Source organism: Eretmochelys imbricata, chromosome 24, assembly GCF_965152235.1.
Source record: "Eretmochelys imbricata isolate rEreImb1 chromosome 24, rEreImb1.hap1, whole genome shotgun sequence".
Lineage (NCBI taxonomy): Eukaryota > Metazoa > Chordata > Testudines > Cheloniidae > Eretmochelys > Eretmochelys imbricata.
In genome coordinates, this window is record NC_135595.1 from 7,330,926 (window position 1) to 7,355,519 (window position 24,594).

The 24,594-nt window shown below is 53.6% G+C and overlaps 1 protein-coding gene across 1 annotated transcript; it reads right to left on the reverse strand.

Annotated features, from left to right (window-relative positions):
- Positions 1 to 5,122: 5,122 nt before the first annotated feature.
- CA14 (carbonic anhydrase 14) lies at positions 5,123 to 24,594 on the reverse strand. The gene is made up of 11 exons (XM_077841552.1): positions 24,537 to 24,594; positions 19,112 to 19,132; positions 15,715 to 15,894; positions 14,609 to 14,751; positions 13,197 to 13,292; positions 9,844 to 9,910; positions 7,673 to 7,830; positions 7,157 to 7,283; positions 6,488 to 6,508; positions 5,877 to 5,961; positions 5,123 to 5,207 (listed from the first exon to the last, which is right to left on the reverse strand). Exons 1-11 carry the CDS (start codon positions 24,592 to 24,594, stop codon positions 5,123 to 5,125), a joined length of 1,041 nt encoding a protein of 346 aa, XP_077697678.1.

Consider the following 24,594-nt stretch of genomic DNA (forward strand, 5'->3'; position numbering starts at 1 on the left):
AAATGATCTGGAGGATTGTGTGGATTGCACCCTCAGCAAGTTTGCAGATGACACTAAACTGGGAAGAGCGGTAGATATGCTGGAGGGTAGGGATAGGATACAGAGGGACCTATACAAATTGGAGGATTGGGCCAAAAGAAATCTGATGAGGTTCAACAAGGACAAGTGCAGAGTCCTGCACTTAGGACGGAAGAATCCAATGCACCGCTACAGACTAGGTACCGAATGGCTCGGCAGCAGTTCTGCAGAGAAGGACCTAGGGGTTACAGTGGACGAGAAGTTGGATATGAGTCAACAGTGTGCCCTTGTTGCCAAGAAGGCCAATGGCATTTTGGGATGTATAAGTAGGGGCATAGCGAGCAGATCAAGGGACGTGATCGTTCCCCTCTATTCGACATTAGTGAGGCCTCATCTAGAGTACTGTGTCCAGTTTTGGGCCCCACACTACAAGAAGGATGTGGAAAAATTGGAAAGAGTCCAGTGGAGGGCAACAAAAATGATTAGGGGTCTAGAACACATGACTTATGAGGAGAGGCTGAGGGAACTGGGGATGTTTAGTCTGCGGAAGAGAAGAATGAGGGGGGATTTGATAGCTGCTTTCAACTACCTGAAAGGGGGTTCCAAAGAGGATGGCTCTAGACTGTTCTCAGTGGTAGCAGATGACAGAACGAGGAGTAATGGTCTCAAGTTGCAGTGGCGGAGATTTAGGTTGGCTATTAGGAAAAACTTTTTCACTAGGAGGGTGGTGAAACACTGGAATGCGTTACCTAGGGAGGTGGTAGAATCTCCTTCCTTAGATATTTTTAAGGTCAGGCTTGACAAGGCCCTGGCTGGGATGATTTAGTCGGGGATCGGTCTTGCTTTGAGCAGGGGGTTGGACTAGATGACCTCCTGAGGTCCCTTCCAACCCTGATATTCTATGATTCTATGAGATGGGGAAACTGAGGAACAGAGAAGCAAAGAGGCTTGCCTTAAAGCCCCACGGTGAGCCAGTGACAGAGGAGGGAAGAGAACCCAGGAGTCCTGGTTTCTGGGTTGCTCCTACCTTGAGAAGAGTGCAGGCTCCTGTTTCTCCCACCATCTCTCTCAATCCTGGCAACCTATTTGGTTCAAAATCAGCTGGGGCGCTGGTGCCACCTCTGCCATCCCCAGTTATCCACAGAGCAGCAGCAGAGAGGCTGGCATGGCGAAGTTGAACTATGTCTATGCCAGGACAACGCACAACCCAAAACCCAGGCCAGTGTTAAGCTCCAGGCTGGTGCAGGGATGGGCTTTTGATTTCAATCTTGCCGGCCACCAGGAGGTGCGCTGGCCTCTGAAATGGATGCGCCAGGAAGTGGAGGAGGTTGGCAAATTGGGCCTGTGGGGGCCTGGTGAGAGCCCCTCACCCACTACCTAGGGTTGCCACCTGGCTGGTGTTTCCGTTGCTTTGTTGATTGCAACGTGCCTTTTTTTTGTAATTCCCTTGTAGGCGTGCGACCACGCAGCAATCTTCCAACTCCCCCTCTGCCCCCGCTGGGCCAAGCAAGCCCCGCTCTGTTGCTCTGGTCAGTGGCAGGCGCCGAGCTGTTGCAGTTTGATCTAGTGATGCCAGGCTGGGACGAAAGGCTGCTGAGCGATGTTCCCCAGGACGAGTGTGTGGGATGGGGGGGAGGGGGTTCTGCCACTGGGGGACTGGCCCTTTAAGGGATCCACCCTCCTGCAGCCCCCCTCCTCCCTATGTGCACAAAATGAGCACCCTGCCAGGTGGGTCATGGGGTTAGCTCAGGCCATAGGGAGGCGTCAAGGGGGAAAGAAGGGAAATTGCAGGTAGGAAGCCCTGGGAATTGCTCGAGAGCAGGTGGAGAAGCACGTGAGCTGCTGGACACAGAACACCTCTCCCTAGCTCCCAGGCAAGGTGGGGTGGAAGACAGCTGGGAAGGCTGGAGTGTGGAGAGCAGTAGGAGGCAGGACAGAGCCCTAGGTTTGGGCCAGCTAAGAAGGCTTGGGGGGAGTGTGCTCATTAATGAGCCCAGGCCCTAAGAGCTGTTCCTCAATTCATGAAAGCTCCTGGGTGGGGAGGGAAACTGAGGCAGCAGCTAGCCAGAAGCTGATGGGGTAGGCGGTGCTGTGACTAGGTCCCCCAAGTCTCCTCTGTGTGAGCGTCTTGACCTGTTGGGGCATCTAAAAAAATCCTCTCTTGATTGCCAAAGGGAAGAGTGGGGCCAGCTGGAGCCCCCATGCAGCTGGAGCAGCCTGGCTGTACCCCGAGAGGGAATCATCCCTTTCCTATTTGGCATCGCGTGCCTTACAGCTTAAGGGGCCATTAGATCCTCTAGGCCGCCCCCCTGCCTAGCACGGGCTGGTAAGTTTCTCCCAGGGACCCTGTTTGCTCTGCCCCACGTGCGCTTGGTACCAGCCCCGGTGCTAGCAGCTGGTACCCCAGGCTATGGTTGGCACAGCACTTTGGAGAGGCCAGGGGCTGGGGGCCTTGGTTATGAAGCAGCCCAGGAGTTCTGTGGTGCCCACCCTGGGATGTGGGGGGGTGTTTCTGGAGCTGCCAGAGGGGCTCGTGCAGGGTTCACTGCTTTATCCCTCCACCCCCTCCCCTCAGCCTCATGTTTGGATACCAAATCCTGGTTCCCCGGGAGCTTTTCTCTTCAGGGGATTAGATCAGCCCCTGGTTCAGGCTGGCTTGAGGCTCCAACCGCCCCAACCCGGCTCTGGATGCTAATCCCAGCTGCACAGCAAAGAATGGCTCAGAGGGGGCTGGAGAGTGGGGAGGGGGGGCTGCAGGGACCCCCTGATCAAAGGTCCCTGCCTATTTACCCAGGGCAGTAGGTAAATAGGCAGGCCTGGCTGTGGAGCGGCTGGGAGGCTGGGGCAGGGAGAGGAGAGACTTCTCCGTATGCTGAAAAGGGAGTAATTCCTCCTCCCTCCCTGAGGATCTCTAAGCACCTTGCAGCTTTAAGGGATGAAAACTGGGATGTGGGTTAGTTTTAACCCTTTTCTTAGAGAGGGGGAAGCTCTGATAGCAACAGCTGGAGCGACTTGGCTAGGTTCACAAAGCAAGACCATGGAGGAGCCATGAATAGAACCCAGGAGTCCTGACACTCTCGTCTAACCAGCAATCTGATAGCTAGAACCCAGGAGTCCTGGCTCTATTTCCCTGAATTCTGTTCTAACCAGCTGCAGCTACTCCTCTCCTAAGGTAGGTTTTCCATTCCTCGGATCATCCTATTCGCCCTTCTCACCACCCATTCCAGTTTGAATTCATCTTTCTTAAACGTGGGAGACCAGAACTGCGCACACTGTTCCAGATCCTTTTCTCGGAGAAGATGGTGCTGGAATTTCAAGGAACACGGTCACTTGCTTTTATTTTTTAACAAGGGTTTTCATACCGGAGCATTTTGTTCAGGATCCATTTGCCTTTGATGAATCTCTTCCCTGCCGGAGGGGAAACAGGTTAATTCTGGGCCTGCATGAAGAACAACAGGGGCTGCAAACATTGCTGCCAAATTTCTTTGTAAAAGGATAAAATAAAATCTGGCAAAATATTCCAGTTCAGGTCTCTGCCAGGGCTTGTCTATGGGGGGAGTAATTCCAGAACAGAATCCATTTTGGATTAAGCCAATTCAGAATAAGGCACTCTTATTCTGGTTTAAAGGCATCCCCACACGGAGTTAACCGGGAATAGTTAATCTGCTTTCAATTCACACCCGCCCTCGTTCCAGATTAACTTTCATGGGTAGACAAGCCCTGATGCTCAGAGATGCTTGCATCCAACTCCTAGGAATGCGGGCACCTTCCAAATGGCTGTTTAGGGACAGCTGCCTCCAGGAAGGATGGTCCAGTGGTTAGGGAGATAGCCTAGGAGACCTGGGTTTAATTCCTGGTTCTCCCACTGGCCCTGTGTGACCTTGTTTTCCTGGCCGAGGTCCTTAAAGGGAGTTAGGCTCCTAACGGCCTTTGAACTCAGTAGAATTTAGGACCCTCAATTTGAGGATCGGGGCCTGACTTCACACTGCGGTGTGCAGCGGTGGAGAACTGGGCGCAGCGGAGCTATGCTCGTCTCACTGAGGAGCTGGCCCTGAATCCCAGCAGAGCAAAGCGAATTGGGGCTCTTCAGTGGTAGGCCTGAGAAGGCATTTTATTTCCAGTTAGAACCATTGTGTCCAGACCAGCATCTGGAGAACAACCCTGCCTTCCCCGAACTGCTGCGTTCCCTAGCAGCCTGCAAAGCCCCAGAGATGCTACCTCTCCCCTGTGCATTGACAGCCCGAAGGCAGGGACGTGGATGGGAGTGGCTCAGGGCCAGGGCTGCTGGATTCGCTCTTGCAGCGTGGAGCTGTCTAGCCTGCCTCAACACTGCGGAAAGGCAACCAGGCCTTCGTGGAAGACCGTGACCAGAGGGGAGGGTCCCCTCGGCCTGGGGAGCTTAGATCCGTGAGCTGCAGTGTCAGGGAAGACAGTGTCCTTGTGCCATGCACCACACCCGCTCTGCATGGCAACACGGCAGCCTCAGGGAGAGTGGCAGTGTGTCATGCACCATGCCCTCACACTCTTCTGCTGATTTGCCAAACTACGCTGGGGGTTTCACTGCAGGCAAGAGGTGTACAGTTGACACCCAGTTTAACCTCAGAGCAGGAACAGCCCAGGCAAGCAGCACAGCAAATTTCCCCTCCCCTGGCCCCCACTGCCCTGCTCATGGGCCTTGGCCTTGACGCAGAGGTACACTATGGGGAGGGTTAGTATGCAAGACCCCTGGGCTACTGGCAAGGGGTCCGGTTAGTACCGGCCCTGCTGGTGGGTTTCTGTGACGGGGGCATGTGTTTGACTGGGGACTGGGCTGAGACCCACTGACTTGTCTCACAGATGCCACCCAGCAGCTAGCCGATGGGAACAGCTGTGAGTCACTCCCAGCCTCAGGGGGGATTGGCCCCAGGGCCTTGGGGGAGGTGGCTCTGTGTGCCCTCCCCACGCTGGGGGGAGGTAACCCCCTAAGGGGAACCTACTGGGGCTGCATGGGCGTTACTCCTACAGCTAGACTGCCTGGCATGTCTCCAGGCTCGCCGGCCCCTGAGGTGTCCGAGTCACTGCCCCACGGGGGCTGAGGCAGGGGAGTAGGGGCAAGGCACGGGATTCAGGGGCGGTGGCTGTTGCCTGACACTGCACGTCTGGAAGAGGATTTGAACACGACGTCCTTTTGCTCCCGGATCCTCTTCATTCTGGCTCAGGATGGAGACACCAGCAGAAACGGTAAGGTAACCCCCAAATCCTACAGGGGCTGTGTGCCCGTTCCACCCCTACAGCAACCCCAAATCTTACAGGGGCTGTGCACCTACTTCCCCCATAGTGACCCCAATTTCCCAGGGACTGTGTGCCTGCTGGTCTTGCAGCTGGTCACCTAGGCCACGCCCTCGCTGCGATCAGCTCTGGTTAATAACTGGGGAGCTGGGCAGGGGAACGACCCCAATTCAGGGGATCTGAGTTGTGGGATGTCTGCACAGCCTGGGAACATGGGGTGCCATACATCCCACTGGTGTAAATCAGCATCATTTCATTGGCTCCAGGGGAGCTACAGCTGATTTGCACCAGCTGGGGATCTGTCCCTGTTGGCTTCGATGGAGGGACACCCATTTACACCAGCTGGGGCTCTGGCCTGGGGTCTTTGCCCGGCACTGCCCTGCTCTGCTGACAGAGGCTGCTGGAGCCTGGCTGGGATCTGGAAGCTACAGGTGTTTAAGGGTCTCTGCCCTTTGGCAGCTCCAGCCCCCTCCTCTCCCCACAGCCTGACCCCCACCCCACCATGTGGGGCAGGGGGGCTGAGACAGCACAGTCAGGTACAGGGCTATAACTGGGCTCAGGCCCCTGGCGTCCACCCCCCCTCCACTCACCGTATTCTCTTCACCACAAAGTGGATGGTGAGAAAGATGCTGAGGCAGCCGAAGAGGGTCCCAAAGACGATGGCAACAATTTCACCTGCCCAAGGAAGGAAAATGGAGGGTAAGGGCTGAGCTCAAGGAGGGGGAGCTCTAAGGTGAGAGTGCGATTGTGGGATGGGGTGACCCGGGAGGGTGGGCCCAGTCATTCCTGGTGACAGCATACTCCAGTGGCTCCTCGCTGCTCTTTCCTAGGTCCCCAGGCTTTTGCCAACCTGAGAGTCACTGTTCCCCATTGCAGATGAGTGCCAGATGTGCTCTGCTGAGGACTGTGTTGGAATTGCATGCTATCCCTTTAAGAAAGAGGAGCGTGGGGGTGTGTATGGGGCGGGGGACATTCCTGCTCCTGCTGGCAGTAGCAATCAGAGTCAGTCTGGACAGAGCCAGCTTAAAGTGTGGGCAGGGCGGGGCGAGGCGAGGGGGGGCATTGTGCCTAAGGAGCAGCCTGTTTTCTCTCTCCCTGTTTTGGGGTTCTTGCATGTTATTCAAAGTCTCTGTGCGTCTGCCATGAACATGACCCCATGGGCCCCTCCCAGCCACACTAGGCATAACAGAGAGGGCCATACCTGCAGAGTAGGCTGAGGGACCTGCAAGAGAAGAGACAGGTAAATGTTGATGATCTCTAACGCCCCATGTGGGCCCAGGCCAGGCTCAGGCCCTGTGATAGGTTGTGCCAAACAGGTGGCCTCCTGGCACCTTCCAGTTGTTGTTTTGCTGCCGGAGCATGGTGACAATGGGGCTAGAACTCAGACCCTCATGATCCAAAAGCCTAGCCCCACTATATGGGATAGTTCCCATTCACTGTGTGCAGTACAGGGCTCATGACACACAGGTGAGCAGTTCTAATTCCCTCCAGCAGAGGGCAGCAGTGCCACACGGCCAGTTCATTAGTGTGTTCTCCAGTGTGGCATAGTCTAGTTGAACGACTCCAGCCAGGAAGATAGAAGCCCTGATGCTACCACAGCTATTGGGTTGTGGGGTTAGAGCCCCGGGTGTTTGGGGCTGGATTCTACCTGGATATAGCTTGGGGCATCGCTCCATAAACTGATTGCTGCAATTGGGCTGGGGTCTGTGGGGGTGGGTGGCAGCGGAAGCGTTAATGAGAGGGTGACATCCTGTGGAGAGAAACAGGAGTCAGATCCCCCAGACCAGCTGGAATCTAAGGGGGGCCTCGTTCTCCCCTCACCAGGCCCTGCAGCCACCCCACCCGTGCAGTCAGGGCCCGATGCACTCACCCACGGGGAAGGAGGAGAACACCACCCTCTGGTTCAGCAGCTGAGGGGCTCGGTAATTGTCCACCAGAGGCACAGGCAAGGAGTTTGCAACTTCGGTGGAGTATAGACCCCCCTGCAGCCTCTCCAGCTGGAAGAGAATGGAGCGGTGAGGAGATGCCTGCCCCCACACATACACAGCATGAGGAAGAGACCCCCAAGTCCTGGGTTGGCTCCCCACACGCATGGGAAGGAGATGACCCCAAGGCCTGGGGTATTCCCCCACATAGCATGGTGAGATGTCCCCCCAAGTTCTGGATTGCCCCCTATACACAGCATGGTGAGGAGATGAAGAGCCCTGGGATCACCTTTCACACTCTCCACAGCTCAATGAAGAGAAAATCCCAACCCCTTTAGCCCTAGACCCTGGAGTGTCCCTCCTGCCCCCTGCCCCCCCCCCCCAGTTGTATGTGACTCATGGCACTGGGGCAATCTGAATGCTTAGCCTCCTGGGCATCCTGCCCAAACAACAGCGAGTACCTGGGAGGCAGAAATCCGCGCCCGCTGGCGGAAGACGGTCCAGAGCACATTCTGGGAACAGGGCGGCGTGGTCAAAGAGCCGTTATAGCGGAAATAGTGGCCCAGCTGCCCGGGAAGCAGCTCATGAATGTCGAAGGGCGGGATGGAGATTTTCTGCCCTGCAGGGGGGCCGGAGGGGACAGTGTTAGGGACACAAATTTGCTTCTGCCAAGCCAGTCCGACCTTTTGCAGAGGAGCCGAGGTGAGGCAGGGAGCCCCTTGGGTCTGGACACAAATGGGCCCTGGGTGATTGGCACCTGTTTGCAGTTGCTCTCACGCACGTTTCAGCCGGTTGGGGGAGGCCAAAATTTGAAGTTTCATTCTCTGCCCTTCCCACCCCCTGCCTGCACTTGGCACAGGTGCCAATGGCCACATGAGGCACAGGGAGGGTGGGGTCTCTTCTCCTGGACACCGACGTCCCAAAGGGTTAGGTCTGCTGCCTGAGTGGGTGCCTAGAACATCGTGTGGTTTTTGATGCTGATCCCGCTGCTCACCCTGCCTCCCGTGATCAGAAGCCCACCCAGTGTGAAGAGCAAATAAGGAGGGGCGTTAAATCCCACCCAATTGCAGGTGCTGCTTTCAGCCGCAGCTCCTTCTCGGCAGCAGTAGCCCAGCGCTGGGTCTAGACCCACTCCTAGGCTCAGGGTATTACCCTTAGAGCCGGGCGGCTGGTTAAAGCAGCAGCCATGTTTCAGTGCGGAGAACATTCTGCGTAGGCTTGCTGGATTGTTCCCGATGGCGACGGGGATATACAGACCTCCATGCTGGCTGGGAAAGGGTTAATGAGTGGCTGTGAGCTCAGCCAGCCTCACCTGTTACACCTGGGCGAGGTGTCAAGCCTGGAGGGAGGGGGTGGAAGAGGAAAAGCCCAGCCCAGGAATGGCGGACTGGAGCAGCGCCTCTTGCTTTAGCCCCTTGAAAGAAGACCTGGAGCTACTTGCACCATGGGCAGGTAGGCCTGGCATGGGACTGCCAGTGCGCTTTGTTTCCCGTGACTGCTGCATTTTCCTTTTGGGGTCTGCGGAGGGGCGTGCCCAGAGAGGGGCTGGCGGAAAGGCCAAGAGGCAGGCTGGGCTAGGATGTAGGCCAGGGAAGAAGCCAAGAGTCTGAGCAGGCGCACCATAGCTGTTTATTACAGGGTCCCTGGGCTGGAACCGGGTGGAGAGGGAGGGTGTGGGTTTCCAAGGGAGGAGGCATGGAGACCCTGGCAGGAAGGGGACACAAAGGACTGTGTAGGCAAAGGACTGTTAAGTCTGAAGACCCAACACACAGCAGCTGGACTATCTGTATGGGACTCAGTTCACCCTGGAAAGGCTGGGACCATGTATGACCTGGCCAGAGGACCAAGTCAGGAGATGGTGGACACTGCAGGGCTGGGGTGCTGTCAGCCGGGGACACCAGAGGAAACGACTCTGCTATGTCCTGCCCACCTGCGAGGGGGCATGCTGGAAGTTAGTTACCCTTCAACACAGTCTAGGCTCTGGGGCTCTGTCCGGTCTAGCTGAAAGACTTGGGCTGGCGTTATCAAAGGCACCTAGAGGAGTTGGGCACCCAGCTCTCATCTGAACCTAGCCACAGATCTCATGCCCTGTCCCAGGGGAGGCTATCCACTTGTCAAAAACAAGCTGGAGAGGTGAATTATTATGACTTACAGGTATCTTCGTGGGGAGAAAATACCGGGCATCAGAGGTCTCTTTAATCTAACAGAAAAAGGCTTCCTTGGCTGGAAACCGACACCGGACAAATTCAAAGCCGAAATAAGGCACAAGTCTTTATTAGTGCAGGTGGTTAACCGTTGGAACAAATTGCCCAGGGAAGCGGGAATTCTCCATCTCTTGATGTCTGCAGCTCAAGCCTAAATGCCCCTTTGGAGCAGACCAGAAGTGTGTTTAGCCCAATATCAGGGATAACGGGGGAGATTCTCTGGCCTGTGTGATACAGGAAATCAGCTTGGATTGCCTAATGGGCTCTTCTGGTCATAAAATCTAGGAGTCTGTGCCAGGATCTAATGACTCTCACTGCTAGGAAATGTGTCCTGACATCTACCCTGACATCACCCCCCTGCTCCAGACAATTCCTCTCCACTTACCACAGTCAGGCCCCACACCCCGCATGGGAACAGATGGCCTCACCTGCATGCTGGATGTTCTTCAGCCGATCGAGGATGTTGTCATAAGCAGGGTTGGCCACGTTGCCGACCTAAAGGAGAATATGGAGAACAAGAGGCTTCAGGTTAATGCTGAACCCTTGGAGGGAAGCTCACACTAGACGCCAAGGCTGGATGGCCCAGTTATATGGCTGGTTGAGTGAGGGCCTGCCCCGTTCTGTTCTATTTAGGGTCTTAGAACCCCCTCGTCACGACACCTTCCAGTCCTGCACTGAGCTGCAAGACTCACATCTGTCCCATGGGGTTCTTTCTCTCGCACGCTCGGTCCAGGGGAAGAAGTGTATGTGCGGTGGAATGGTTTGTTTCGGTAAGGCTGCTTTTTTAAATGACCAACGCTGGCTGCTGGGTGCCTACATTACGTCAAGTTGGAGGAGTGCACCTTGCACTTGGAGCAGGGGCTGGGGAAGTTGGTGATGGTCCATAGTCTCCTGAGAAAGCTCAGCTGTCCCCTGCCCAAGCTTTACCCTCATTCAGGCAACAGCTGGCCCGTCAGAGATGGAGCAGGAAGGGTCCCTGGCTGGGATAACAGAAACATGGTGGAATAGTAGTCGTGACTGGAGTACGGGTATTGAAGGGTATGTGCTGTTTTGGAAAGACAGAAATAAAGGCAAAGGTGGTGGAGTAGCATTGTATATCAATGATCAGGTAGACAGTAAAGAAATAAGAAGTGATGGAATGGATAAGACAGAGTCTGTTTGGGCAAAAATCATATTGGGGAAGAAAGCTACTAGAGCCTCCCCTGGGATAGTGCTTGGGGTGTGCTATAGGCCGCTGGGATCCGATGTGGATATGGATAGAGACCTCTTTAATGTTTTTAATGAAGTAAATACTAATGGGAACTGTGTGATCATCGGCGACGTTAACTTCCGAGATATAGACTGGAGGACATGTGCTAGTAATAATAATAGGGCTCAGATTTTCCTGGATGTGATAGCTGATGGATTCCTTCACCAAGGAGTTGCTGAACTGACAAGAGGGGATGACATTTTAGATTTGGTTTTGGTGAGTAGTGAGGACCTCATAGAAGAAATGGTTGAAGGGGACAACCTTGGTTCGAGCAATCATGAGCTAATTCAGTTCAAACTAAATGGAAGGATAAACAAAAATAGATCTGTGACTAGGGTTTTTGACTTCAAAAGGGCTAACTTTAAAAAATTAAGGAAATTAGTTAGGGAAGTGGATTGGACTGAAGAACTTGTGGATCTAAAGGCGGAGGAGGCCTGGAATTACTTCAAGTCAAGGTTGCAGAAACTATCAGAAGCCTGCATCCCAAGAAAGGGGGGAAGACTCATAGGCAGGAGGTGTAGACCAAGCTGGATGAGCAAGCATCTCAGAGAGGTGATTAAGAAAAAGCAGAAAGCCTACAAGGAGTGAAAGATGAGAGGGATCAGCAAGGAAAGCTACCTTACTGAGGTCAGAACATGTAGGGATAAAGTGAGAAAGGAAGCAGCAGGCTGTGAAAAAAGCTCATGTGGTCTTGGGATGCATCAGGCGAGGTATTTCCAGTAGAGATAAGGAGGTGTTAGTAGCATTATACAAGTCACAGGTGAGACCTCATCTGGAATATTGTGTGCAGTTCTGGTCTCCCATGTTTAAGAAGGATGAATTCAAATTGGAACAGGTACAGAGAAGGGCTACTAGGATGACCCGGGGAATGGAAAACCTGTCTTATGAAAGGAGACTCAAGGAGTTTCGCTTGTTTAGCCTAACCAAAAGAAGGTTGAGGGGAGATGTGATTGCTCTCTATAAATATATCAGAGGGATAAATACCAGAGAGGGAGAGGAATTATTTAAGCTCAGTACCAATGTGGACACAAGAACAAATGGAGATAAACTGGCCATCAGGAAGTTTAGACTTGAAATTAGATGAAGGTTTCTAACCATGAAGAGAAGTGAAGTTCTGGAACAGCATCCCAAGGGAAGCAGTGGAGGCAAAAGACATATCTGGCTTCAAGACTAAGCTTGATAAGTTTATGGAGGAGATGGTATGATGGGATAGCCTAATTTTGGCAATTAATTGATCTTTGACTATTAGCGGTAAATATGCCCAATGGCCTGTGATGGGACACTAGATAGGGTGGGATCTGAGTTACTACAGAGAATTCTTTCCTGGGTATCTGGCTGCTGAGTCTTGCCTACATGCACAGGGTTTAGCTGATCACCATATTTGGGGTCGGGAAGGAATTTTCCTCCAGGGCAGATTGGCAGAGGCCCTGGGGGTTTTTCGCCTTCCTCTGCAGCGTGGGGCAGGGGTCACTTGCTGGAGGATTCTCTGCACCTTGAAGTCTTTAAACCATGAGTTGAGGACTCAGTAGCTCAGACATAGGTCAGGGGTTTGTTACAGGAGTGGGTGGGTGAGATTCTGTGGCCTGCGTTGTGCAGGAGGTCAGACTAGAAGATCATAATGGTCCCTTCTGACCTTAAAGTCTATGAGTCTATGAGAAGACATGGACCAAGGATATGCTAGGGATGGGCTGGCAGTTCTCAAGGTAAGGTCTTTCCCCCTGAATCAGGGGGCTTTGGCCTTGGAAATCCTGGGGTTCCAATAGACTTATGGATGCCGTAGAGGGGATCAGCGCATCTCCTAGCTGTCTGGCCATCCATCCAGGTACTTGTACGGCCCTCTTGATGATATCTGAGCTCCCAGTCCCTGCGCTTCCTTGGGGCGTGCTGGGAAGTGGGTAGCTGGGCTTTCTCCTGGGGTGAAATTCACCCACATGCAGAGAGCCAGCATGAGGCCGAGGCTGAACCTTTGTCAGGTATCACCATCAGTCCCAAAACTGAGCCAATGAAATACTCTCACACAACAGGCGATTAGCCTGTGGAACTCATTGCCACATGAAGGCATTGAGGGCAGGATTCAGAAAGGAATTGGACGTTTATCTGGAGAACAAGAATACCCAGAGTTAGAATAGCTAATGCAAGTTCAGAAGGGAGAGAGAACCTCAGGCTTCAGGGCTTGAGCCAGTGGCTAACGATTAGAGAGAGGATGAGATCTTTATGGGGGTGGGTTATCCCATAAGTGGCCACTAGGGGATTTCTTGCACCTTCCTCTGAAGCAGCAGGTGCTGGCCGCCGTGGGAGCCAGGATACTGGGCTAGCTGGACCTTGGGTCTGAATCAGCCTGGTGATTCCTTTGTTCCACTTAGCACTTTTTCTTGACCCAGGAGGGAACTGCAATCCCTGGCAAGCAGAGGGGTCTGCTCAGAGGCTCCCCCGCCCCCGAGGCTGGCTGCATTGTAGGATTCATCAGGGCTGCCCCGCCTCGGCGGGTCAAGGGCAGGGAGCCTGGGTTAACCCCAGCGGCAGGGAGCTCACCTCGATGAGGATGCCCAGCACGGCCAGGCCATCCACCCGCTGCTTGGCCTCGCTGACGTTGGCGTAGCTCTCCGAGTTGTAATGCACAATGTGTAGCTGTGGGGAGAGCGTGGGCAATCTCTTAAAGGCGCAGTCTCTCTGGACCCCCCTTCTCTCTCGCAGCCATTAGTGAATGTACCCACACACCATCCGCTCATGTGGGGAGGGCAGGGGACAGAGGCGCAGGGAAGGGAAGTGACTTGCCTAAGGTCGTCCTGGGGGACGGGGCGGGGGGGGTGTCAGTGGCAGATCTGGGAATACAACCAGGGCTCCTCAATGTTCTGCCCACGGGAAGGCTGCCCTTTGGCAAGTCAGGGCCAGCAGGGAATAGCTACTTGGTTTCACAACCCACCTTTTCAGGCCTAGCCTGCTGGGCAGCCTCCCCCTTCCCTTTTCCCACAGCCGCCCTTTCACTCCCAATCCCACTTTTCTCCGGCCCACACAGCTCTCTGCAAACCTGCCAGCCCCAACGGGCCTGATCCCGAGAGGGGCCAAGCATCCACACCTTCCGCAGCAGGATCCATCATCGATCAACCAGCCCCTGAGCCCGAAAGGCCTTGCTCACCCTTTCTCTTCCTGGGTCTCTGAACCCATTTGAGTGAGGATCAGCTGCAGGATTGGGGCCCTAGCAGCACTGTTCTCGGTGATGGGGCTGGATCTGAATCGGTGACCTTGGGGCCCCAGCCCAGGATTGACACCCCCCCCCCCCCCCGCCCAGGCGGCTGCATTGACTGCTGAGACTCCTGCTGGCCTGGTCCCCACACAAACATGGACTGCACCTGAGATGCAAACCCTCCCAGGGAGAGGAGCGTAGGGGGAAAGGGGGCAAATGCACTGTACCAGCCCCACCAGGGCTAATTGTATCGGAGGCTGGAGGCTGGGTTCAGACTCATGTTGCGTCAGACTCTCTCCCACAAGCGTTACGCAGTTTAGTGCTGAGCGCTGGTGGCTCCCAGGGGGCAGAACAGGACCTTTCTTCTCCTCCTAATCCCCCCACCCCTACCGGCCCCTCTAATCCCCCAGCCCCAGTGCGGCATTTCCAAGTACAGTCTCACATGCTGGAGCTCCAGCTGGAGGCCCGGTGGGGCGGGGATTATCCACCAGATGGTGCCAGCATGGAGGGAGTAACTGGTTCCTCCTCCCTCCCCAATTAAAACCCTTTGGCTTTAGGGGAGGTCTCGTGGCCTGGGGAGAGGGGGGAGGATGCACCCTGGAAACCCCATAGATTTCAGTGGAGCTGCACCCAGGGTAGCTTTGGCCCCAATTGCCCGGCTGGTCTGTCTAAGACGGGAGAGGATAAGGTGCTGGCGGTTCCCAGGGCAGTGAGATAACTGCCCTCTGCCCCCCCAACCCTGGGGCAGGAGCACACTCACCTCGGCAGGGAAAATCTCCCCATTCACCTGATGCTCCGACCCGCCGGCCTGCCCCCGGCTGCCCCAGTGGAAGTGCAGCTGGACGGCCGCATAGGTCTGCGGAAGCCCCCGGAGGAACATGGACGGGGGCAGGGACACCTCCACTGCGGGGACAGACGCCGAGGGGGTGTTAGTGCACGGCACGGAGTCTCCCAACCCCCATGCATCCCAGGGGCCTTGCTGCCTATGCCCACTGGGAGGCTCCAGCCGGGTGGGGAGCAGAGAGGAGGCCGTGTTGGGCCGTCTCCCTCCCACTGGGAACGCTAGAGGGTGTGGTGCAGGGAAAGGCGTCCCTATCACCGGTGCAGACCTTTGGGATCTGGGCAAGGAGCGAGAAGGTGCAGGAGGGGGGGAGGGATAGCTCAGTGGTTTGAGCATTGGCCTGCTAAACCCAGGGCTGTGAGTTCAATCCTCAAGGGGGCCATTTAGGGATCTGGGCCAAAAATTGGGGATTGGTCCTGCTTTGAGCAGGGGGTTGGACTAGATGACCTCCTGAGGTCCCTTCCAACCCTGATATTCTATGATATCCTTGGTAAGGAGAAGCCCCCCCGGCATCCCGCATCACCAACCCCCAGCATTCAAACAGGGCAAGTCCTTGCCTCAGAATCCCGAAGCCGGCCCCACAACAGCAGGGGATGTGACCCGAAGAATCAGGGGCAGGGTCTTTTCCTGCCTTCTGGTCCCTGGGAGCACTCGGGTCAGGTTTTCAAGCTGTTCTCCAGAACCAGGTGTTGCCTGCATTTCCTAGTGAGGTTTAACTGGATGAGTAGCTGCCGAGAGGGGGATACGGAGAGGCTCCTGCAGCAGGGGAGCGGCAGAGGAGGGGGCTCTCGTGCCAGCAGTGGGGAGGGGGGTGGAAAAGGCCAGCGAGGGGAGGGTGCGGGGCAGGCCCGGGGGTACAGAGGAGGAGACTGTTGCTCTGAGGGGTGAGATTGTGCGGAAGGGCACAGAGAAGGCACGGACAGTGCTCTCGAGGCTCCTAGGGAGAAATAGGAGGGTCCCAGCCCACCTAGGGATGCCCCTCCGTTCCTGGGGTAACGCCCGCCCCACCCCGACTGCAGCCTCACCTGTGTGCCCGTTGTTGAGGAGGGTAAAGGTCCCGTCCCCAGGGCTCCGGTATCCCTGGGGCTCAATAGGTGGCAGGGCCGGGTTGTGCCTCACGGACTTGGTCTGGATATCAATGGGGGACTGCGCCTGCCCCCCGCAGTCCAGGTGGTCATCTGACCAGTGCACCTGGCCGTGGGGGCCTGAAAACAGAGAGTGCAGGGGGGTCAAGCCCCTTGGGGAGGGGGCGGGCAGGTGTCTCTACCAGCTGGATTTGTTCATGGGCCAGTTCTGGCCCCAGCAGAGCAATTTTACGCCCCCCCACCCTCGGTACGACGTGCCATACACAGCTGTGGCCGTGACAACACTCAGTGTTTCAGCAGCACTTCCCTGCTGGGGATCTCAAAGCCCTCCAGGAGCTGCAGCTGGAAGGGACAATCCCTGTTCCCTGGGGGAAGAACGAGGGGACGTGACTTGCCCCTTGGGTCACGCAGCAGCAGTAAGTTGTACACCCCAGCAGTCCTGACTCCCAGTCCCCTACTCTAATCACCAGATCCCTCCGCCCCCACCCCCAAACTGGGAATTGAAGCCAGGAGTCCTGGCTCCCATTTTCCTGCCGTAACCACTGGATCGCGCAGTCTCCCCTGCGTAGCGCCAAGCTTTTTACAGCTATGCCTCACTTCGCTCGTGCAAGGACCGTTCCTAAATCAGGAGAGAGGCTGCGGCTAGACGCTGGGACGCAGGCAACGTGGATTCAGTCCTGGCTGCTACAGAGCATAAACTGGGGAGAATGATGCTTTCCGAAGTGGGGGGCAATGAGGATCAATCTATAAATGCTTGGCAGGCACTCAGACAGGAAACAGATAAAACCCTCGGTGGAGAAAAGCTCTAGCCAGGGTTTCTATAGGCAGTTTGGATTTAGACGTGAAGCTCTTTGCTTTGGCACCAAGACCATTTCTAGTGGCTGCATCAGTCACAATAATCTGCTGTGTATGGCTGCATTTTTCTGGATGGGCCAGATTTTCCTAGGAGCTCAGGATCAGAATTTCAGAACCGCTCAGCACCCTCCATTGGAGACGGATCTCCAGGAGCTTTCAGCTTCCCCCGTGACATGCACAGCTGGGTTTTCAAAGACCTCAACAGCTGATAAGCACCCTGGTGGCTTAGGAAAATCTGGGCTCCTTAAGGATGCTGAGCACTTACAGATTCTGGTCTGTGTGGCAAAGTCACCTGGACTCAGCTATCTACAAGGGGAATTAGGTGCCTAAAGACCTTTGAGGAGCTGGACGCGAGAGCCCTGGTTAGAGGTTCTCTTTCTGTTCAGGAAAATGCCGAAAATCAAAATAACTGTGAATAGGTGGTTATAATAACGCACGTCACTTTCTAGGCTCTGCCTGTTTCACTTTTCCTGTGAGTGTCCCTATCTGGCAGGACTGGAACCAGCCTAATTATGCCGCTTTTAAAGGCGACTCTGCCTCGCCAAGACCACTACAAGGCAAATCAGGTTTTCTCCAGCGCTGTCCGAATGAGGAGGCTTTTGTATGAGGGACCCAGCTTGGGAAGGGAGGCCAGAGCCCCGCAGTTATTTGCATCTGAATGCAATCTATGCTATGGTAATTGGTTTGCTGGAAACATTTTCCAACCGGGGAAGCACAGATAAAGCTGTTTGCTTTTCCTGCCACTGCGCAATTGTTCTTCTACTGACCCTGGACCTGAAGTTACCCAGAAAACAAAGAACCTCCAAATCAGATATACCCACAAAATACAGGCCTTCCTGGTGCCCTGTCTGGCTGCTGCTAGTTGCTCCCAGAAGCCTCTGGGCCTAGGGCGCCCGACATCCATGCCTGCCACGTAAAAAACACACAGGCGTCTCATATGTGGCTTGGGTCTGCTGGGGCAAATGGGCTTGCCTGCTCAGCCGAAGTCCACTCCCTGCCCACCCGCCACCCCGGTAACAGGCAGGCCCCCGAGCGCGGGTTCAAACGAGTTCCTGCTGCTGCCCTTTCCAGGTCCCGGCACAATGCCGTGCTTTCAGGGGCCGAGCTTAGGTGAGGATTACGTCTGACCCTGTGCAATGGGATCAGCCATGCTTGCCTGGCGCTGGGCTGCGCTTTTAGTTGGTGCTGGCTCTGTGCTAATTGGATTTGCTAGGCTTGCAGGCGGTTAGCTGGCAATCTGGATGGTGGGTCTAGCATTGTTACATAAGGGCCCCGGGAACACAATGGGGCCATTCTAGCATGGGAACTAGCTGGGGGAGAATCCAGGAGGCCCAACACTCCCGCAAAGCCAGGGGGCAAGGGCTAAAGCACTGGGTAAGGACTGGGGTTTGGACAATGTGGTCTAGTGGTTAGAGCAGGGGACTGGCAGTCAGGCCGCCTGGAGACCTGCTCTGCTGTGGAGGAAATGAATCACTCCCCTGCTGTAACTACCAGGCCATGCGCCCTTCTAAAGCCTGGGATAGAGCCCAGGAGTTCTGAGTCACTGTGCACCGTCTCTAACCACTAGACAACATTGTCCTCCCAGAGCTGGGAACAGAACCCCGGAGTCGTGACGCCCCAGGCCTCCCTGCCCCAACCCTCTCCTGCCCATAGGTGAGAAGAAAACCAAGGAATCCTAACTCCCAGCCACCTGCTCTAACCACTAGACTATGTTGTCCTCTCAGAACTGGGCACAGAACCCAGGAGGTCAGTTCTCCCTCCGCAGGATACGAGTAACACCCACAGAGGCCAGTAGGAATCAGTCTGCTGAGTTCTGTTCCTGGGTCTGGGAAATGATGAGGCCTCTTGGTTAGAGCACAGTCTAGGAGCCAGGACTCCTGAGTTCTTTTCTCAGCTGTGGAAGGGGAGTGGGGTCTATTGGTTAGAGCACAAGACAGTGAGCCAGGACTCCTGAGTTCTAGTCTGAGCTCTGGAAGAGAGTGGTGTATAGTGATTAGAGAAGGAGGATGGGAGCAGGGAGCTCTGGGTTCTACTCCTGGGTCTACCACAAAGTCATTCCCTGTCCCCCTGTGAAAGGGGAGTAATGTGTCCCCCCTGCATGGGGTGCTGGGTTTAATCACTGAGGCTTTGCAAAGCACTCGAAGCTCCTTGGCTGCAAAGGACCAGGGACAGGCTAAGAGCCGCTCTGCAGCGCCCCGTAAATGGCCAGGCCTCCTTGGTCTGGGCATCTCACGAGCAGGCAGCGTCTGTGGGGAGACCCACAGCTCCATGCCAGCTGCTGCACAAATAGTGCACTCAACCCCCAATAGGAGGAGGGGCAACTTCGATCACTGTCCATTGCCACCTGCTAGCCAGCGTGGGCACGGTGTTGGCAGGAAGGCATTGCATCCTGCCCTGCTGAGCTAGCAGAAGGGAACCGGGACCTGGGAGAAGAGGAACTGAATGGGAGAAAGCCCAGAATAAAATCCTCTTCCAACCTTACCTTTATATGTCCAGTGGGAACCTGCAAAGCAAGCAAACAAAAGCACTTAGTCAGCATAACTAACACTTAGTTTGCCTCAATATCCCCTCCCACCTGTAAGCCTTAAAGACCTCCGAGTATTTCCCCCAGGGTCCAGGACAAATCCAACCCCTTGCCCTTACATCCTGCCACTCTTGCAGTCTCAATCAGAGGCGGTATCCTCCTTCACTCCCTCTTCTGAAAGAGATTTCGTGCGGCTGTTAAAGAGCTGCCAAGTTCCACCCCAGAAATGGCTGTCTTTCCATGTGGGGAAATGATTCCCCCAAAGAGCTTTGGGAGCAAACGTGTTACGCCAACGTCCACTGAAGTCAAAAGAGAGTGGCTTTCAATGGGGCGATGGACCAGACCCTATTGTTGCCCAGGTTTTGTTCTCCTTTTCTCTTTGAAGTTCCCAGCCTTGCTTAACTGCTTCTCTAACAGCAGGCAGGGAAGAGGTCACCCTGCTCCCGGTGCAGGAGGAGCAAACAGTCCGATCCTGGCTAGCATGTTCAGCCCTGCTGCTGTGACGGCTGCTCTTTTTGGCCAACGCGCTGTGGATTGAATGGGGCACCTCTGGAGCTAAAAGCATGAGCAAAAAACCCCAACCTTTCCTAGCCAGGGCTATAATTGAGTCCTGTCCTCTGGGGCATGGTCACAGAGCGGACTCTCGTAAGATGCACTCACCTGGGGCTTGCACTTGCCTTCAGTCCTATCTCTGAGCTGCTTTCATAGAATCATAGAATATCAGGGTTGGAAGGGACCTCAGGAGGTCATCTAGTCCAACCCCCTGCTCAAAGCAGGACCGATCCCCGACTAAATCATCCCAGCCAGGGCTTTGTCAAGCCTGACCTTAAAAACTTCTAAGGAAGGAGATTCCACCACCTCCCTAGGCAACGCATTCCAGTGTTTTACCACCCTCCTAGTGAAAAAGTTTTTCCTAATATCCAACCTGAACCTCCCCCACTGCAACTTGAGACCATTACTCCTTGTCCTGTCCTCTTCCACCACTGAGAATAGTCTAGAACCATCCTCTCTGGAACTACCTCTCAGGTAGTTGAAAGCAGCTATCAAATCCCCCCTCATTCTTCTTTTCTGCAGACTAAACAATCCCAGTTCCCTCAGCCTCTCCTCATAACTCATGTGTTCCAGACCCCTAATCATTTTTGTTGCCCTTTCTACCACTACCCCTAAAACTCTTGCGCCCAAATTAAAAGGACATGGGCAGAAAAGGAGAAACTGAAGACGAGGCTGAGCCAGGGGCTGGGCGAGATTAGTGGCTCTCTGTTAAAACGGCAGCTGGTCCCCGTGGCAGAGACTTGAGCTCCACCGAGGCCTCCCTGACCCGAGCTAAAATTAACCCCCCAGCTTGGCAAACACATTTTAAAGAGACATTTGGGAAAAGAGAGAAGCATGGGCTCCTTTGTGCTTTTCCGTCCCAGGGCCAAAGATTCAAAGGGACCCATTCTCTGCCTGCCCTGCACCTTGGGGCTGTCTGTGCCAGCAGCACCCAGCTGCTAATTCTAATTCAGGAGCACTTTGCACTGGTGCAAAGGCCAGCACGAGGGGCAGGGCAGTGGAGAACCAGGCTCAGCATCTGTAGCCTATGCTCTCTGCCCAGGACTCGGAAGAAACTTCCCCCAGTGCCTGGTAGTGTGTAACTGACCCCTTTGGGGGCTCTGTACCTTTCCAGGAAGCTGCTTGTACTGGCCGCTGTTGGAAACAGAAGAGTGGACTTTATGGGGCCGATACAATTCCTAATCCTCTCTTAATGCTAACTAGGGATGGCTGGGCCCCTTTGCCGCCCAGTCAAACCACACGCGTGTCTTCTCATTGGGGTGAATCTTCACCTCCCAGACAGAGGCCTCACCCAGCAGTACCCACGTAAATTATAAGGATCAGAGTCAGAGACTATGAAGGCAGAAGGGCACGTTAGATCACCTGGTCTGACCTCCTGTGTAAGCCAGGCCCGAGAACTCCTCCCAATTCCCCTGTATTGAGCCCAATAGCTTGTGTTTTACTCAAGCGTCTTTCAGAGAGGCCCCCAGTTGTGAATACCTCAAGACCTGGAGAATCCACCACTTCCCCGGGCGGTTTGTCCTACTGGTTAATCCCCCTCTCTGGTAAAAAATAAGTCTTCCCTGCTTTGAATTGGAATTGGTCTGACTTCAGCTTCCAGCCATAGGTTCTTGGGCTGCGTTTCTCTGCTACATTAAGGTTTTCTCCCCGTGAAAGTACTTATACACCATAATCAAGTCACCTCTTGCTTTTCTTTCTGGTACACTTAACAGATTGAGCTGCTGAAGTCTCTCGCTGTCAGCCATTTCTTTCCAGCCCTCGAATTTTTGTTTGTTTGGCTCTTCTCTGCCCCTGCTCCAGTGTCTCAACATCCTTTCTAAAATGCAGACCCCAGAACTGGACGTAGCGTTCCAGCATCGGTCTCACCAATGCGGCGTAAAGCAGTACAATCACCTCTCCTTCTCCCACCTTGCCAAACATTGCCTACTGCCTTACTCCCCAAGCAGCCTGGCTGATTTCAGTGGGCTCGCTTGAGGGTAAGGGAGCATTTGGTTCAAATCAGAGGGCCGCCGGCTGGCCTGGTACTAGCATGAGAGGATGAGATGACATTTGTTTGCAGAACTTAGCGTGTTGCAGCCCGTTCAGGTCCAGACGTGACGGTACAGTGTTGACGTTCATGTGTGTCTCAAGAAGTGCTCAGATATTAGAACAGCTTGTTTGCAGAGCCTGGCTCTGGGACTAGAGGTGGGAATGCTTCGCAAGGCTATTACTTTTGCTTGTTGCGTCTCCTTTTGTTCATGATGGGTTAAATTCTGCTCCTGTTTACATGGGTGTAAATCCAGAGTAATGCTATTGAAGATGGTGGAGCAACTCCAGATTTAAACGGGGGTAATTTAGAGCAGAATCTGGCCTAAGTTTTAAAGCAGTCAAATGAAACAAATGATACATAGAATCATAGAATCATAGAATATCAGGGTTGGAAGGGACCCCTGAAGGTCATCTAGTCCAACCATCTCTGCTCTGTTAGGGGTTTTGCCTGTAATGTTAGTGAGAGCAGGATCGGGCCCTATGTGGCTGGATATGTGACATTTATTTGCCTTATTACTGTTTTGCTACAGACCTCTCAGGAGCGTTTCATTGCACAAACCCAACACTCCCAACACTTGTTTGAGACTGAAAAGTCAGGCCATGAGGGAAAGGGATTCCCAGTCTGATCCCAGGCTTGGGCTAACAAGACTGATTTGGGGCCTGATCCAAAGCCCATGGAAATCAATGGAAATCTTTCCATTGGCTTGCCACAAGTTTTGGATCAAGCTCTTGATGAAAAGATTCCAGTGGGAACTGTGCAAATGAAAAACAGAGAGTCACAGGACACAGTCTCTGGGAACAGTCCCGTCCTCTGGGACTTGGCGAGTTACTTTTCATGCTAAAATCAGGTTTATTTAAAGGTCTGGCTGAAAATTGGAGTTTGAGAAAATGAAAATGATTGCAGATTGTGTCTGCTTGCCATTGACATTATTTTATTTTTCTTTGTAAAACTGAAAATATTTGGCCAAAACCCATTGGGTTTTTTTTTCTCCCCACCCCCCTCCCCTTTTGGGCCAATTTTCAGGTGAAATTTTTCAACGAGAAGTCAAAATTTTCCATGGAAAAATCCCAAACATTTTCTGTCCAGCTGTCCTTATTACCTGTTTTCATAAAGTCTACTATTCTACCCACTTGCTGCATCTGTCCTGGCACCGTTTTAGCTACTGATCACTGTTAATCAAAGAATAGAATTCATCTACCCGACATATCACGTCTACTCTCCATGATATAACCACAGGGTTAGCTCCACCCAGCAGCAAAAAATCCTCAAGATCCAAATCCATTGAGATACAAAGAGATTTCAGCATTGATACCCCCAACGGCCTTATTTTTTAAAATAATATCTTAAAAACTTTATGCAGCCCACTGAGCTTTCCCTGAGTCAGGACAGCTGCACAGTGTCCGATGTGACTGTTCTTTACGTCCCGCTTTGCTAAATAAATGAATAATCCACATTGCAGATTGAAAGGTGAATTGCGGAGCCCAGGAAATGACCATATCACAGCGATTTTGGATTCACACAACTCCACCATTTCAAGCGTCAAAGAGCAGCCCCCAAAAGCCCATAAATCCAGGTGAATTACACATACAGTACACACTCAATCTCACTGATACCAAAAAGGGTCACAGCCTGGGATGCATATTAATTACAATGAATATCCTATTGATCATGCAGAACTTCAGTCACCCAAGCCCACGCAGCATCCCCCATGACATTTAGGACCTGGTATCGACCCCTGGCCCCAATCCTGGAAAGTGCTGAGTCCAGGATGCTCAGCTCTTATCGTGATGGGGTTATGTCTTCTGGAATAAGGGGCTGCAATTCCCTAAAAGGCCCTGGGGTGTATAAATAAACACGTTGCCGATATTTACATTTTTGGTGGCATTTTACAGCTCACCGAGTCTGGATTATATTTTTAAAGCACAATCAGTGGAGATTGATGTAAATCAGTGGGAGTCAGGCACAAATATTGAAGGCGATTCAGAGCAGTCGACAGTAAGCGAAGAAATCCACAGTAAATAACCTCAGAAGAAATGCCCCTGTGAAATGCATTAGGATTAAGGGGGAGGCCTCACATTCTGCCTTTAAAGAGAGTTTTGGCATGCCAACGATTAGCCTGCTTGTTGAACACTTTCTCTCAACACCTTCTAGGCTTTAACCTCTGCTCTGAAGTATACTCACTTCAATTTAGCACACAACTCAGTCAGATCCCAGCACAGGTGCTGGAATTAGGGGTGTTGTCACACCCCCTGGCTTGCAGGGATTTCCATTATATCCAGAGTTTACAGTTGGGTTCAATGGCTCTCAGAACCCCCACTATAAAAATTGCTCCAGCACCCCTGATCCCAGTGTAATGTCTTTGGAGCAGGCACCTGAGGGCTCGATCTTGCCACCCCCTGATGTTGACGATGCAGGATCAGGCCTGGAGGGAATAACTAGTAATCCAGGCTCTGTGCAGAAATTCTGCGGGGTACTCGTAAGCGGAGTTTTCTCAAGGCTGAGACCAGCTGGAAAGCATCACAAAGCATTTGGTGTGCCATTTGTGTAGGGAATTGGTTTCTAAAGCAGACAAAAGAAACGGCTGAGTGGCCCATGGGAGTTGGAACAGTAGCTCCATTGTAGACACAAGAAAGGAACAGAGTGCTGCACACTTTGGGGGTTCCAAAAAAAAATCCAGCCAACCCTCCCCCCCCAACACACACACCATCTGCAGTAGCACCCAGAGCCAGCCAGTAGCACCCAGAACTGTGGGAAGGCTGAGTTGAGCCCGAAATCCATGTCTTTATAAGCAATGCAACTTACCATGATTTGCAGCCAGGGTGTGGGAAAAACCCTGCAGGAGGATTAAAGTGAGAAGCAT

Excerpts from the sequence above, each read along its gene's own strand:
- CA14 (XM_077841552.1), bottom strand. The coding sequence starts at position 24,594 with ATGCTTCTCACTTTAATCCTCCTGCAGGGTTTTTCCCACACCCTGGCT. Across the intron at positions 13,293-14,608 it reads GGGAGATTTTCCCTGCCGAG|CTACACATTGTGCATTACAA; the intron begins GTGAGTGTGCTC and ends CTCTCCCCACAG. Across the intron at positions 5,962-6,487 it reads TCCCTCAGCCTACTCTGCAG|GTGAAATTGTTGCCATCGTC; the intron begins GTATGGCCCTCT and ends TTCCTTGGGCAG.